We start from the raw sequence: 14,316 nt of genomic DNA on the forward strand, positions 1-14,316 counted from the left end.
GGCAGCTTCTTTACTTAACCATTAAGGTTTCCATTTTTTGTGCCACTTGTTGCCTTTTTGCTACTTGATTCAAAAAGTTGCTATCTTTAATGCTCTTAACTTCATGATGAAGCTAAGTATTTCTATTTTGATTCTTTTTTTTTTAGTTTTATTAATTAAATATCAATTAAAAAAAAATCAATATTTAATTAACTTCCATTTTTAAATGAAAAATCAAATTCATTTGCAACTTCTTTTCCATTTTTTTTTTTTTTGGATTATTATTCCAATTTTTTTTTTTTTTAAATCAAATTAAATATTAGTAAACTAATATTTAATTTTCTAATGATAATATTTCTATGCCACCCTAAAATTGTGCTCCATGATTCACGGGATCCGACTTTTCCCAAAATGGAGGATTTTTTCTTCACGATATTTCCTAAAAAAAAAATTGCATTCCATGCTTAGGAGGTCGGGGTTTTCAAGGAATGAAGGATTTAGTTTTTCCAAAACATTCCTCCACTTCCTGAAAACTACGTTCCTTGCCTTAATAGGCCGAGGTTTTTGAGGATTGGAGGATTTTGTCTTTTCTAAAACATTTCGTTACTATCTTTAGGCTTACACTATCAATCCTGATATCTATGCTTGGATTGGAGATAAAAATTGCAATCCCTAATTCTGTGCTCGAAATTTGCTAGAGCGGGCTTTTAGTGGAATGAAGGATTTTATCCTTTATAAAATGTTTCCATGACTCCTTCAAGTCTGTGCTCAACGCTTTATAGAAAGCAAAATTTTCAAGGAATGAGGGATTTTTTTTTTTCATGACTTCTTTAAAACTACACTCCGCAGAAAAAGGAAAAAGCTGGCAAAAAAGCTGGCAAAATCTAAACAAAATGGTGGGGGTCCCAAGCATGGGCATGGTGTGACCAGTGGTCACAACAATCTGGCTATAATTAATTTAAATATTTGCTAATAAAATAAATTAAGAATGAGTGTTTGCTTAATCATTTTTCTTATCAATATATGCAATAAATTAGAAGATAACTACACATGAATCTTTTAAGTTATATTTGATGTGTATATTAGTAACATTCTATTGTTTTCCTACATCTCCACATTCATATATTCCATATAGTTCAATCTATTATATATAAATTTTCTATAGTTTTCATCTTTTATATGAGTTGAGATTAATCATATGAAACCTTTATAATTAAATATAATGGAATTAGCATGAAGTAAATTATAATGCAATTAACATGTATCAATCAATAAATTTGGTATATTATTTTATTTTTTCTATTTTATTAAAATTTATTAAAATATTATGATGATATAGAAAGTGTTTAAAATTAAGCAATAGTATATTATAATATGAATATTTGATTGTGTACTTGATTATGCATCATTACATAACAATTATATTTAGAATATAATATGATTTTAAATATTAATTATATGAAATATTACAAAACATTTAAGAGTAAAAATACTTAATAAAAACTATTTTAATTATTAGAAAAAACAAGTTCAATATCTTTTATTAGCATGGTATCTTATTAATCTTATTCCACTATTGAAGAAACATAATAGCATTAAAAATTGAAATAATAATTGAAATAATAACATAGCATAAATTTTCTTTTTCTTTTTTCTAAAAAATATTAATATATTTTTTCTTAATAATATTGAAATTAATAGTACATAAGAGAAATTATAGAAGAAGACATAGTCAATGAACCCAAACTAATAGTTAACAACAAAAACTATCAACTGCTAGCCACCAACCAACACCCTCTAGAAACCATCCTACTACCACCAAATCATCACCCAACAATCACCCCCACCATCTAGACACAATCATCACACCACCACAAAGGGAACACCCAAAAACAGATAGACCAAAAGAGATGTATTACAATCAAAATGTAGCCTACAAAAATGCCTATGTACAAGTATACACATAAAAAAAATACATTCTCCAACCAACAAAAATCATTATAGTAATTTCAAAACTATATTACCTTTAACACATGAGTCAAAAGATAAAATACTAATGCAAACCCATTGAAGAAAAACTATGTAAGACACCTAAAACCCAAATAGAATAAATTATTCTAGCCCATCCATTTCCACCCCTACCTCAACATAGTTGGCCTAGCTTGGCATGAATTCTATTACAAAAGGATTTTAATCTCATTGGAATTTTATGATGTGTTTCTCTATGTTCTTTTCATTTTTTTTTAAAATGAAATGGGTTATTTTTTATGAAGGGCTAAAATGAATTATTTTACAAGGGACCCAAAAACTCAATTGTTTTAATAAATGATTTAAATATTGAAGTCCCAGAAAATAATAGTTCCTCAAAGCTCTGACATAACCACATATAAAACCAACAAAAATAAAACCTATGAAAAATAGTTAAAATAGAAATAGAACAAAGCAAAAACTAGAGGGGCATGAAAACCCAAACCAAAGCTAGAACCAATTTCAAAGCCCTTGCTTTCAGCTCCTACTTAATCTCTTTAATTCTACCTACCACTTCCTTGATCGTGTTCTTCTTAGGAACCAAAATTTCAATTTTCTTCTTTGGCAAGGTGGCTCCTATACATTTCCCAAGATAGGTAGATTTCTCAGGGGAATCTACCTCCTCAAGATTCAAGACAATCATTTAGCATGCTTCTTGGTCAACATTCCCCATGACTCTGTTGAGGATTTCCACAATATCTTCCATTAAAACTTGACAATTGGTCAAGAATTATTTAATAGAAATGTTGTCGCTGATTGGTGTTCATTGGTTTAGTTGGTTTCATATTATTTCTCTATATTTTTTGGTTGCAACTTGGTATATGTTTTTGCCTTCTAAATGGTTGTGAAGATTTTTTCTTGGTCTTTGAACCTATTTCATTTTTCTAGGTTTCTATTTTGCTTTTTTTTTTTTGGATTTTAGGTTCTAGTTTATAAGATGTACCTACCCGTGACCTTATATCTATTTCTTTGGACTTGATGTTGATTTTTGTCTAAGGGTTCATAGCCTCTTTTTTCTTTACTTATTTAGACATTATCCTCTTGACTAATTTTTAGTTTTGATTTATAAGGTGTACCCACTTGTGACCTTATATCTATTTCTCTCAACTTGATGTAACATTTTATGTAATGGTTTAGGGCCTCTTTTTCTTTACTTATCTAGAACATTGTCCTCCTGATTACACAATAGGCATAGGCACACCATTTTTGCATCGAGTGTGGGGAACAAAGATAAGCATGAATATTAGTAGGTCTAAAAAATATTTCCATGGTCTCATAAGATTTTCTCACTTTACTTTATTTCCTCTATTTCCATACTTTTCTTCCTATTATCACCCAACCCATCTTTCTTCTCCTCATAATCATTCTCCCCTTTTGAATCCATAGCAAGCTCAACCTAGTTAATAGGTCCATTCTCCCTCTTAGTTGACTCAAGGTAGAAGCACCAAGTTTTTCTAAAATTCTTTCCCCTTTTCCTTTTTCTTATTTTTCAAACCACCAATTATTTTCTCCTACTCTGAAACACACAATGGAATAGGGTTCATGATATTCTTCTTGATATAGGTAGAAATCAACCACATAAGCCCCTCATGAAGAATGGACTTATTAGGTTTCTCTCTTAATGCTTTAATGCTTTTAGTGAGAGAACAAATGAGGTAGAAAGAGAATTGAATTCTATTTCTATAACTAAAATGTGTAAGACAAAATGGTAAGTGTGAGTTTTTTCATAACACTCGTCAAGAGTCACATTTTTTGTAACTACTACCAAAACATTTTTCCATAAAAATTCAAAAGATGAAATAACATACACATGGGATGTTGATATAAACTCTCTACTCTTTTTTTAATATTAATATTATTATTCATTCTTGAGATTTCATATGTTGGATCATAAAACGATAATTTTAGAGAAGATGATTTAGTAGTTGAGAATCTTAACTTTGCCCTTGTCAAATTTTAAGTGAAAATTTATAATTAGTTCCAAATTCTTATAGCAACTTATTTAACGAGCCTTTTTACATAACAACTTTAAAGTGACAAATATTCATATAATATTATAAAATTTTATTAAAATTTTAATTAATAAGTACTATTAATGCATATATCTTAAATAAATCTATATAGCGAAATGTTGATAGATATCCACTGTAAATTGATTATATTTTAATTTACTACACCCAAAACTATGTATATTTAACAAACTCCATTTTATTTTATTTTGCACTAGCTTAAGCTTTTTATTTTAATTTCTAAATAAATTTGATATCTAAATCTCCAAAGATAATAATTTGAATAAATATTTTATTTGATATTTATTAATTAATTTTAAAAAATGTAATATGTTTATAATTCAAGTTAAGATTTGATATGTAGATGGTTGTCAAATTTAACTTAAAAAATAAAAATTAATATTAACACATTTACACCATCCCACTCCACCCTTTCTGCTATTGTAAAATGCCATTCCGCATTAATCACAATTATTAAAACATACTTTTGAACTCTTTTTTATTCGTACTAATCCTCTTTTCCCCTGAACCTAATTCCTCTTTTCTCCGTTCTTGTTTGGATGGATTTTGCCTCACGAAAAAGCAAGGAAAGAGAAAGCTTATATGCCTTGTCGACGGTTGCTTCAGAACATTTTACTTTTTTATTATTCTTATTGTTAATGCTGTCTATAATTCTTTTGATACGTTCGATGACTAATGGTGTCTACATCCGTGGCGCATTTATCGTGAGTATCTAGTCAGCGTTGATTACTTTATGGTCTCCTTGCATGCTTTACAACTTTTGATGGACGTGGAATTGTACTGTTATATTGTTAGTTTAGTGCTTAGGTTTCAGACATCTCCTACCTAAAGCACTGACAATTATTATATTTTATTTAGTTTGATATACAAACTACTGTTCAATCGCAAGAATTAGAGTACATAAACAATGTATATTGACACAACCATGAAACTTTCGAGAATTTATTTAATTGCACTGTAAAGGAAATAGTCCGTTACGAGGCACTGTGTCTTATTTCTCGACGTTTCCGATCAATTTCTATGATCCTTGATAGGACACAAGATAAATTAAATTTTGACTGAATAGTATAAATCATGATATTTACGGATCAATGGAAATGAAATCAAACTTGGTTCACTGCAGCAACTTTGACAACATTTGAGGTGTCCACCTCAATTATATGAATAGGCATTTCTGTAGCATCATCTATCTTTTTTGTTTCGGAAAGTTCATTAATTTCAAGAGAAACAGGTAAAACAGGCTCCGAGCTTCTGTAAACGAGGTAAACAAGAAGTTGAGATACACCTAAGAGGAAACCGATTCCATTTGGCACCTGCAAAGAAAAGAACAACTTATTCAGAAACACGATGAATACTCCATGACAAAAAACTAGATACAGGAAACAATGCTAGAAAGTGGTACTAGAAAAATAGATAAACTTACCCCTATAAAGATATCCCTGCACATTACAGAGTATGCGGACCAGACAAGAGCATTCAGAGTGCTGAACAGAGAGATCAAAAATGGCATGTACTTTACACTTTTGGTCCTGATAACATCCCCCTGCAATAACAAAACGCAAATCCATTAACATTATGAATCAATGAATTCATCTGCTGATTGACTTAGGGTTCGTCAGTAGTGTAATTTCCCGGTATATATTAGATTAGGAAGAGAAGATTCAATACTCACCACTACCGATAAAGGGGAGGCATACATGACAACGGAAAAAACCACACCTAAAGTGCCAACAAGTAACTGTCTAACATTGTATCTATGCAGTGCACAAATCGTAACTGCTGCAACCATGACAAAAGCAACTCCCATTGCTATGGCTAACCGAACTGTTTTCACCTGGGAAATAAATTTAAATAATCCATGTTAGGAAAATTACAAGTATATCATCTTACAATTACAAGGCTTATAAAATCATGTATCAACCAAATGACCTTCACTTAAAAACTTCACATAGCTTGATTTCTTAGTTACCTTCGCTTTCTTAGGAGCAAATGTCAAAAATGAGAGCAGATAAAATATCTCCAAAGCAAATCCTGCGCCATTGATCGTGAGCAGCAAAGTACTGTGGGGTTTAACGAATGGAGCTCCGTAGAGTAACCAAAGACAACAATTGAACAAGGTGCACACGTATGGAAGCCCTGAGTAGTCTTGTGTAGACTTGACCTTGTATATCCCCCAAAAAGTTTTCCTGTTATTTCCAAATGCAATTCTTATATATTTTTATTTCAGTGCAAGGCAACAAGAGGAATGATGATATCAAGGTTGTTGACATAAAGAAATCTGATGCACGCAATACTTACATAGGTGAGAGGAAAAGTGCCATTGAAGTTATATTTCCTGCATCGCAGAACACCTTGAGGCATTAATCACGGTGAACTGATTTATTTTACGCATCAGTTTTCATCTTATGCAAATACCACTAAACGCAAAACTCTTGGCCATCCAAACAACAGCTTAACCTAGATACTAATTTGTAACAATTGCTACAATGACAGGAAGAACACCGTATATTCGAATGAGGAAATAAGCTAATATATGATAAATCCTAGTTCGCATAAAAGAGAAACAATCCTAGAAATACACAAAAATACTTGGGCATACAAAATTTGCACATATAAATCAAAATAAGGATTTGATACACAACAAATATCAACACCTAGTCATGAGAGTCCTAGAATTACTTGGGGATTTAGAAAAGGCTACGCTGGTTATGATTGAAGGCAATTCATTGAGGTTTTGCAACGCGAAAATGGCAATACAACCTTGCATTTAAGCAATATCTTAATTCGAAGGGACGTTTATGCTTTCTTTTGTGAGTGAAATAGCATTAATGCAAAACCCAATAGCCTCCCTTATTCTTATCCGAGAACAATTGAGTAAAAATCATATATGTCATACATATGCAATCTGCCAAACCTAACGAACCCAAAATAGTTTCAAAATGTACTGTGCCCATACACAGGACTATATCTCATATTGCGATCCTAATTATAATGTCACGAATTGGAAATACCACAAAAAAAGGTCGGAAACATAAATGAACCATATTATCAATGTAGTTCATAAAGTAGAGATCTAGATGTCATACCAATGATTCCCACCACAAGTTGCAGAGGAAAAGCCATTGAACGAAACGCGATACTTTCTACACTAATGAAAAGAAAAATATCTAACGCTGACTGAAATCAGCGCAATGAGAAGAAGAAGAAACTCTGAAGAGCATAGAATTTTTCAGCTCCTCTTATAGACCATCAATCATCAGAGATCAACTTGATTTCAGCATCTAAAGTTAAATGTAGGAAGGAATAACTAATATTTTAAATTCATTCCCTGCTAGTGAACAACTTGCATTCAGCTTTCCACATCAAGAGTTAATGGGAACCAGCTCAATACAATTCTTACTGTCAACATGGGATATATGTATGCTTTTTCCTATGTTCTGCTCAGGTTATCATTCATGTCAGTCCTTTTCTGTAGATTTATATAGCAAAATGCAGTATACCCAGAGAAGTATTTCATAATATTTCTAGGATTGGTATCCAACACGAACAGATGCGCAGGAAGCACCGTAGAAAGACAAAATAGAAAATTCCTCGTGAGAAATGAAATGCGTGGGTTACAGATCACTCTGAATGATCGTGAGAGTAACACATAAAAGTATCTACATGTATGTAAGTCATCTTTGCACTTTTTACTGCGAATGCTCTTTTTTATCTCCATTCGGTCAATCACTGTAGAACACGTAGGTTTGGTGCCACTAACAGGGTTTCAAGCATTAATGGAAATATTTTGTACGTTATATAAAAAAGAAAACGATATGCCACCGCAATTTCCTTTATTATGTAGACAAGTGAACAAATTGAAGTTATAATATATCTATTTGGGAAAAAGCTTCTCAAAATTGTCCACCATGGTGAGTAATGTGTTAGAATTATTAATTTTTACTTAGAATTAAGTTTCTCATGTCAGTCATTAGATCCTTCTAGAGTCATTAGATCCTTTTAGATTTTTCGGTTTAGTTATTTTGGTTGTGTCAGCTATAGTACTTTCCAGAACTATGTAGATATTTTCTCTTATCTACTAATACTAGATATTTTACACTTGCCTATAAAAGAGACACTATGTAATTATTTGAACAATCGCAATGAATAAAATACAATCTATTTTTATTGTGTCGTGGAACATTGTGTTTTGTATTTCCATTTTCTTGTGCCTTTGTCATCCATCAAATTGGTATCAGAGCAAGGTTAAAAAGAGGAGTTTGAAGGATTGTGCATAAGTAGGATTGTAGCACAAAAGTTTGGTATATCTGTGTATTTTTTTATTAGTTTTTATCTGGCATGGCTTTAGGGAGTTTTTAGCCTTCAATTCCAATATTTTTTGGAAAGAATTAGGATGATTGCACTTTTAGAATGGAGATTATATTTGATTCCTATGCGTTATTAGATATAATCTTAAATGGTTATGGTAAACTTATAGACGAGTCTACTTTAAATGGTAAACAAAAGAAAAATCTTGATGAAAATAGGTAGAAGTTGGACAACCACTAGATGACTCGCTTCTTAGAAAAATTAAGCCAACTATTATAGCCAAGCAAGCTTGGGACATTTTTAAGACTTCATATCAAGGTGCAAGCAAAGTAAAGTTTGTTAAATTACAAGCACTTTGAAGAGAATTTGAGAATTTACAAATGAAGGTTTCTAATTTTGTAGAGCAATTTTCAAATTGTGTTATGAATGTGGTTAATCAAATAAGGATGAATGGTGATGAACTTATTGACCAGAAGGTTATAGACAAGAATTTAAGAATTTTTCCTCCCAAATTTGAAAATATTGTGGTTGCAATCGAAGAATCTAAGGATTTGACAACATTATCTATAGATGAGGTGTTTGGATCCTTGCATAATCATTAAGGCAGTTTGAAGAAGAGTAATGGTAATTCACTAGAGAATGCATGCAAAACATAGATGACATTTCAAAGAGGTAGATGAAGAGGAAACTCCATATTTAGAGGAAGAGATTGAGGACAATATAATTTTCAAAAGGAAGAAGGAAAGAGTCCATATATAGTAGGAAGGAAAAATCAATACTTTGACTAAAGGGGATGCAATAACGACTAGACATCATAGAGGTATGATAAAACAAATGTTCAATATTATTATTGCAAGAAGTTTGGATATTTTACAAATGAGTGTAGAAAGAAACAAGCTGATATGAGTAAAGAAAATTCAAAAAAAAATTAGAGTAGTTCTGATACATTGTTCATTACTTGCAATGTAGCCCAAGAGAGTTCAACTAATTTTTTGGTTTCTAGATGGTGGTTGTAGCAATCATATAACAGGAAATAAAGAGTTATTTGAAAGCTTGGATAGGACAATTAAAAAGTTGGGAAATAATGAGATAGTGGAAATAAGTGAAAGATACAATCAATATCATAATAGAACATGGTAAACAATATATTTTTTATGTATACTTTGTATCTTGTTTGAAACATAATTTTATAAGTGTGAGGCAACTTAGTCAAAAAGTTTATAAAGTTATTTTTGAGAAAAATTTGTGCACTATATTTGATGTCTCCTAGTAATTTGGTGATCGCAAGGGTAGAAATGACAAATAATGTTTCCACTTCGGATGAAGAGGAATATGATTGATGAAATTACAACAAGTTTCAAGGAAACATGTCAAGATCAAATGTGGATATGACACTTGAGGTATGGTCATTAAATCTCAAAGGATTATCTTTATTGAAAATTTAAAAATGGGTAAGAGGCTTACCCCCAATTGAGGCATAATTAAGTCCATGTCAAACTTGTATTTTGGCCAAATGTCATAGAGAGGGTTTTCCTAAAGGGATGTCATATAAAGTAAGGGAACCTTTAGAAATTGTGCATTCAAATATATTTTGTCTAATGAAAACACCATCATTAGGGGGGAGCACTTATTTCTTAACATTTATTTATGACTTTAGTATAAAGTTATGGGTTTACTTTCTTAAATACACATTTAAAGAATTTAAGGATTTTTTTGAGAAACAAAGTGGTTTACCTTTCAAGATATTGAGATTTGATAGAGAAGGAGAATATAAGTCAAGTCATTTTTTAGATTATTGCAGGGATCATGGAATCAAATAACAATTTACTACTAGTTGTAGACCATAGAAAAATGGTGTTGCAGAGAGAAAGAATAGGAAAATAATGGAGATGGCAAGGAGCATGTCAAAACATAAGAATCTTCCTAATGAGTATCGAGCTGAGGCCATTTCTTGTGTTTTTTATATCTTGAATAGGAGTCCTACAAAGATTGTGAGGGAAATGATTCCATAAAAAGCATGGAGTGGTAAGATTCATAGTGTTTCTCATCTCAAAGTATTTAATTGTATTGCATATGCACATGTTTCAAAAGCAACCAGAAGTAAATAAGATGATGAGAGTAAGAAATTCATTTTTGTTGGCTATGATGAGGAATCTAAGGCATATATTTTTTTTAATCCTATCACCTAATAAGTCATTATGAGTAGGGATGTATTTAAAGAAAGTGAATCTTGAAATAGAAATATAGATACAATTGTTGCAGGTGCTAAAACAATACTATATGATTAGAAGGATGAAAAGGATCATGAATATCAAGAGGATCAACCAAATGACCAAGAAGGAACTCCACCACAAAGTCCATAAGGAAATTACTTGGAAAATGAAGTTGAACATGGAGAATCTTCAAGCTCACAAGTAAGTAAAGATTCAGACCTTATACTTGCACAATTGAGATCAAGGATTACAAGCAAGAAAACTAGAAGTCTGAATGAGATTTATGATCAAAGAAGTAAAATATATTTGCAATCAAATTTTTCTTAATTTTCTCCAGATCCTATATACTTTGAGAATGCAATTAAGGAAGGAAATTGGATTAATGCAATGAGTGATTAAATAGAATCTCTTGAGAGAAATGATACATGGAAATTAGTTGATTTGCCTAAGAACAAAGATTGCATTGGTGTAAAATAGTTTTATAAGACTAAGTTTAAAGCTAATGGAGATGTTGACAAAAATATAAGGCAAGGTTGGTTGCTAAGGGATTTTCACAAGAATATGGGGTAGACTATAATGAGACATTTGCACCCATTTCCAAGACTTATGTTGTCAAAATAGTATTAGCTATTGCAGCTAAAAAAAAATGAATGGTTCATCAAATACATGTCAAATCAGCATTTTTGAAGGGGTATTTAGAAGAAGTCTATGTGCAACAACCACCAAAATATGAAATGAGAGGACATGTAGGTATAAGTTGAAGAAGGTACTCTATGGATTGAAGAAAGATCCAACAACCTAGTATAATAAAATAGATTCATACATTATAGAGAATGGATTCAAGTGAAGCACTAGTGAACCTACGTTATATACCAAGATCAATGAAAAAGGTTAGATTTTGATTGTTTGTAAATATATTGATGATTTGATCTTTACATGAAATCTATCTATTGGCATATTTAAATCAGCAATGAAAAAGGAATTTGAAATGATAGATCTTGGATTGATGAAATATTTTCTTGGCATTGAAATTACTCAAAATGATAAAGGAATTTTCATTTGTCAAAGTAAATATGTCAAAAGATGTTTATAATATATTTAGATTGATAAATTGTAGTCTAGTTTCCACACTTGTGGTAGTAGGCACCAAACTAAATAGAGTAGATACTGAGAAAGGTTTTGATTGAACTATATTTAGTAGATTGGTTGCTAGTTTGATGTATCTCACAACAGCTACACCAAATATTATGTATGGAGTGGGTTTAATCTCTATATTCATGGACTCACCTAAGATCTCACATTGGTGGGCAGGGAAAAGAATATTATGATATATTGCAGGAACTATGAATTACGGCATATTGTATTCTACTTCGGATGATTTTCAATAAGTTGGATATACAAATAGTGACTTTGTAGGTAATACTAAAGATAGAAGGAGCACATTTGGATATGCATTTCTTCTTGTGATAGGTGTTATAGCCTGGGCATCAAAGAAATGACCTATAGTAACTCTCTCATCAACTGAAGCAGAGTATGTAACAAGAACAACAACAACATGTAAAGTAATATGGATGCAAAGGATTTTTGAAAGACTTGATGCAAGCTCAAGGTGCACCTACTACAATCTATTGTGATAACAAGTTCTCTATTGCACTTTCAAAGAGCCTTGTGTTTCATAAGAGGGCAAAGAACATTAGCACAAGGTCTCATTTAATTAAAGATATGGTTAGTAATAGAGAAATTAATCTACAACAATGCAGATTAGAGGAGCAAATTTGTAGATATCTTCACCAAGGCTTTAGCACAAGGACAATCTAAAATTTTAAGGGAAGATTTGGGAATTGTAAATATTAATGAAATTTAAATTTTTATATAGTAGAAATTAGGGGAGAGTATTAGAAATATTATTTTCTACTTATAATTAATTTTCTCATGTCATTCATTAGATGTTTCTAGATTTTAGGTTTAGGTATTTTTGTTGTTTTTGTTGTAGTGCTTTCCAGAATAATGTAGATATTTTGTCTTGTCAGCTAATGCTAGTTATTTATAGAATGTTGTACACTTGCATATAAAAGAGGCATATGCAATCATTTGAATAGTCATGGTGAATACAATCCAATCTATTTTCTACTTTGTAAATTTGTAGTCCATATTGTATAAGGAAAAATACATAACTAGTCACTCTCATAAATTTTCTTCACATCAAACACTATTGATTTCTAGATTTAAAGTGTGAAATAGTTTTAAGTTTCAATTTTTTCCTTGGTGTGTATTAATCAAGAGTGGCCTTACTTCCTTTTGATCCACTACTCTCTTTCCTTAGTTTTGTTGTTTGCTTCTATGTTGCCAATTGGTGCTCTTTGCTCTGGTTGGTTGAACATTATTGTTCTATAGTTTTTGGTTGTGCAACTAGGTTTTTTTTTTTTGAGCCTTCTAGGTAGTTGTGAGGATTATTTTGGGCCTTCTAACCTATTTCATTTTTCTAGGTTTCTATCTTGCTGGTTTATCATTTTTTGTTGTTTTGATTTTGATTTGTAAGATATAAACTACCTGTGAGCTTATCTCTCTATCTTTGGACCTGTTGTTAATTTTTATGTAAGGTTTTAAGGCCTCTTAATTACTAGGCTTATCTCTTTAGCTTTACTTATTTATTTAGAACATTATCCTCCTAATTACTAGGCTTCTCTACCTGACTGTTCACAATAGGGGTAGCCACATCATTTTACATAGAGTGCGGGGATTATGGACAAGGATGGATACTAATAGGTCTAAATAAGCTTTCCATGAACTCATAAGATTGCTCACTTTCCCCACTTTCCTCCATTTCCATGCTTTTCTTCCTCTGATCACCGACCCATCTTTCTTCTTCTCATATTCAGTCCCTCCTCAATCCGTAGCAAGTTCAATATATTTAATAGGCCCCTTCTCTGTCTTAGTAGACTTAGGGTGGAGGGGCCAAGTTTTTCTTTCTCCTTTTAGTTTTCTATTAATCTGAAACAATCAATAGAATAGGCTTAGGATATTCTTCTTGATATAGAAAGAAACCAACCACATAAGTTCCTCGTGAAGAATCAACTTTTTAGTTTTCTCTCTTGAAACTTTGATGGTTTGAGTGAGAGAACAAATGAGATAGAAAGGGAAGCAAATTCTCTTTTTATAACTAAAATCTGTAACAAATAAAGGGACACATATTCATATGATACTATAAAACAATATTAAACATTTTATCAATAACTACTATCACAATTAATAAAACATACTTTTGAAGGTTCTTAAATTCGTACTAATTCTCTTTTCCAGTAAATCTAATTCCTCTTTTCTCGGTTCTTCTAAGTTTGGATAGATTTTTCCTCCCGAAAGAAGAAAAAAAGAGAAAGCGTATATGCCTTGTTGCCCGCTGAGCATTTTACTTCATAATTCTTATTGGTAATGCCGTTTATAATCCTTTTGATACGTTTGATGACTAATGGTGTCTGCACGCGTGGCGCATTTACCGTGAGTATCTAGTTAGCGTTGATTACTTTATGGTCTCCTTGCCTGCTTTACAACTTTTTATGGACGTGGAATTGTACTGTTATATTGTTAGTTTAGTGCTTAGGTTTCAGACATCTCCTACCTAAAGCACTAACGATTAGTATATTTTGATTGGTTTGATATACAAATTACTGTTCTATCTCAAGAATAGAAGTACACAATCAATGTATACTGACACAACCATGAAACTTTAACGAATTTATTGAATTGCACTGCGAAGGAAA

The 14,316-nt window shown here is 31.4% G+C and overlaps 1 protein-coding gene across 1 annotated transcript; it reads right to left on the reverse strand.

The window, feature by feature from the left end:
- Positions 1–4,953: 4,953 nt before the first annotated feature.
- LOC149560148 (bidirectional sugar transporter SWEET5-like) lies at positions 4,954–7,491 on the reverse strand. The gene is made up of 6 exons (XM_089823555.1): positions 7,124–7,491; positions 6,336–6,372; positions 6,007–6,223; positions 5,710–5,871; positions 5,461–5,580; positions 4,954–5,350 (listed from the first exon to the last, which is right to left on the reverse strand). The coding sequence occupies exons 1-6, from the start codon at positions 7,158–7,160 to the stop codon at positions 5,141–5,143; spliced, it is 783 nt and encodes a 260-aa protein (XP_089679681.1). The 5' UTR covers positions 7,161–7,491; the 3' UTR covers positions 4,954–5,140.
- Between the last annotated feature and the right edge of the window lie 6,825 nt (positions 7,492–14,316).

This window comes from Cupressus sempervirens, chromosome 4 (assembly GCF_028749045.1).
Source record: "Cupressus sempervirens isolate cs-2001-9-10 chromosome 4, ASM2874904v1, whole genome shotgun sequence".
Classification (NCBI taxonomy): domain Eukaryota; kingdom Viridiplantae; phylum Streptophyta; class Pinopsida; order Cupressales; family Cupressaceae; genus Cupressus; species Cupressus sempervirens.

Bases quoted from the DNA above. Each gene is read 5' to 3' on its own strand.
- LOC149560148 (XM_089823555.1), bottom strand. From the start codon at position 7,160: ATGGCTTTTCCTCTGCAACTTGTGGTGGGAATCATTG. The intron at 6,224-6,335 runs GTAAGTATTGCG...TGGAAATAACAG, and splicing joins GCACTTTTCCTCTCACCTAT to GAAAACTTTTTGGGGGATAT. The intron at 5,581-5,709 runs GTGAGTATTGAA...TTGTTATTGCAG, and splicing joins CCTCCCCTTTATCGGTAGTG to GGGGATGTTATCAGGACCAA.